The 1710-nt window shown below is 38.8% G+C and overlaps 1 protein-coding gene across 1 annotated transcript; it reads right to left on the bottom strand.

The window, feature by feature from the left end:
- Nucleotides 1-330: 330 nt before the first annotated feature.
- Nucleotides 331-744, bottom strand: LOC110035230 (hydroxyproline O-arabinosyltransferase 3-like; the record flags this gene model as incomplete). Its single annotated transcript, XM_020739462.1, has 1 exon — nt 331-744. A coding segment is annotated over exon 1 (414 nt), but the record flags the coding sequence as incomplete, so codon positions are not given.
- Between the last annotated feature and the right edge of the window lie 966 nt (nt 745-1710).

A 1710-nucleotide genomic window follows, 5' to 3' on the forward strand; every position in this document is an offset into this window, starting at 1 on the left:
GATACAGACTTCAATATTATACTAAAACTCCATCATTAAGATAACAATATACGTTCAAATGCCGTGGAAACTGACAAACAGCAGAAGGCAAAAGAAAGATTTATCCAAATAGAAAGAACAATCAAAATAATGCAACAGAACCACCATACTTAATTTAATCACAATATTTTTGTTCATGGGAGAGCAACATTTCAAAAAAATGAAAACGAAGAAATGAAAACCACGAAGAAATGAATATCAACCAGATGTAAGATTCAGGAATATAAAATATAATCAAGCATGCATATCTCAAGAAATCTGGAGAAATTATTAAGAGGGAAGATTCCTTACCCTATCCATACCAGCAGGTAGAGGATCGACGACAAAGGTAGGGATCTCATCCATCAAATTATCCGGAGTCCCTGAATGCAGAACCCGCGTGAATCCTCCCATTTCTGATCCTTCTACATCCTTCATCCTTTTGTACCAATAGTACATTATTCTGCACTGCCACTTACTATAAGGCGCATCGGTCGCAGTGAGAGCCACATGAAACAGCCTCTTTGGACCTCCCGACCTCTTCAATTCATTTGGCATCCTAACAACAGGATCAGATCGAAGAGCAAGCGTTGAACGATCCACCAATTGCAGTGGAGAATTCCAATTTTGGTTATGCATTACCAGAGCCACGAGATTGTAGGTCGCAATGAAGAACCCAAATCCCAATAGAACGACAAAAAATGGCGACGCCTTTCTCATCCCCATTCTGAAGATTGCTCCGAGGCTATAAACCAAAATATTCCCAAAAACTCCTGATTTCTAACCGCATTTATCACAGTGGCATCACATATGATTGGTTATCTCAACCGGGGATCAGAGACTTGATTTTGTTTCCTATTCAATTCTAGAGCAAGCAAATTAATTAAGAGTGAAAGACGAGATGCAGCATAAATTTGGCAAGAGAAAGCTTTCTTAATCAAAACCCTACTGCAAAACAATCCGCCGTGGATCCATGGTTCGAGAACTGATTGAATCGGAATGAGCACAAGTGGAAGGACTCCATGGGCAGATTAGCTTGGCTGGATCAAAGAAGGGAGCAGGTGGGTGATTTGAAAAATAGTACTTGGAGAAGAAAGTCAGAAGTGGAGGGTATTTAGCCGTGGACCTTTGAAGGAGTCCCTTGCATGTCGTTATTCCGATCGTATTTTATTTGACAGAAGCTGGATCTGTATGAAAGGAAATTTGATTAAAAACAAAAATCTATCTACTTTCCATCTACCTGCTTTCCATTTGCTCCATTCATGAAAAAGAAGTATAATTTAACATGAAAAAAAATTGACATGCATAATACATAATTCTTATATAATAATACAACTTACATTTAAATATTTATATTTAAACACACAATATTCAAGTTTGTACACTCATATGACCTGCGATGTGAATTTGAGCCAATGGCTCGACATACGTGATCGTGATGAAAATTCATGTCAAACCCGATTGAGCGAGGAATTTGTAAAGGATATGGTATAGCTTGCCCTAGATAACACTAAGTTGCCTCATGGACCATTGGATGATCAATTCTCCCACTGGTTAACTCGGGCCAAGCAAACTTTCAATTCAGTCATTCTATGCATGCATTTCACCCTTGGACACCCTGATCACTGTACATCGTTGCAGCACACAATATGGCTGGATTACATAAAGCTATACACTTCACGTGCTTGAGAT

This window comes from Phalaenopsis equestris, unplaced genomic scaffold (genome assembly GCF_001263595.1).
Source record: "Phalaenopsis equestris unplaced genomic scaffold, ASM126359v1 Scaffold196888, whole genome shotgun sequence".
Taxonomy (NCBI): Eukaryota; Viridiplantae; Streptophyta; class Magnoliopsida; order Asparagales; family Orchidaceae; genus Phalaenopsis; species Phalaenopsis equestris.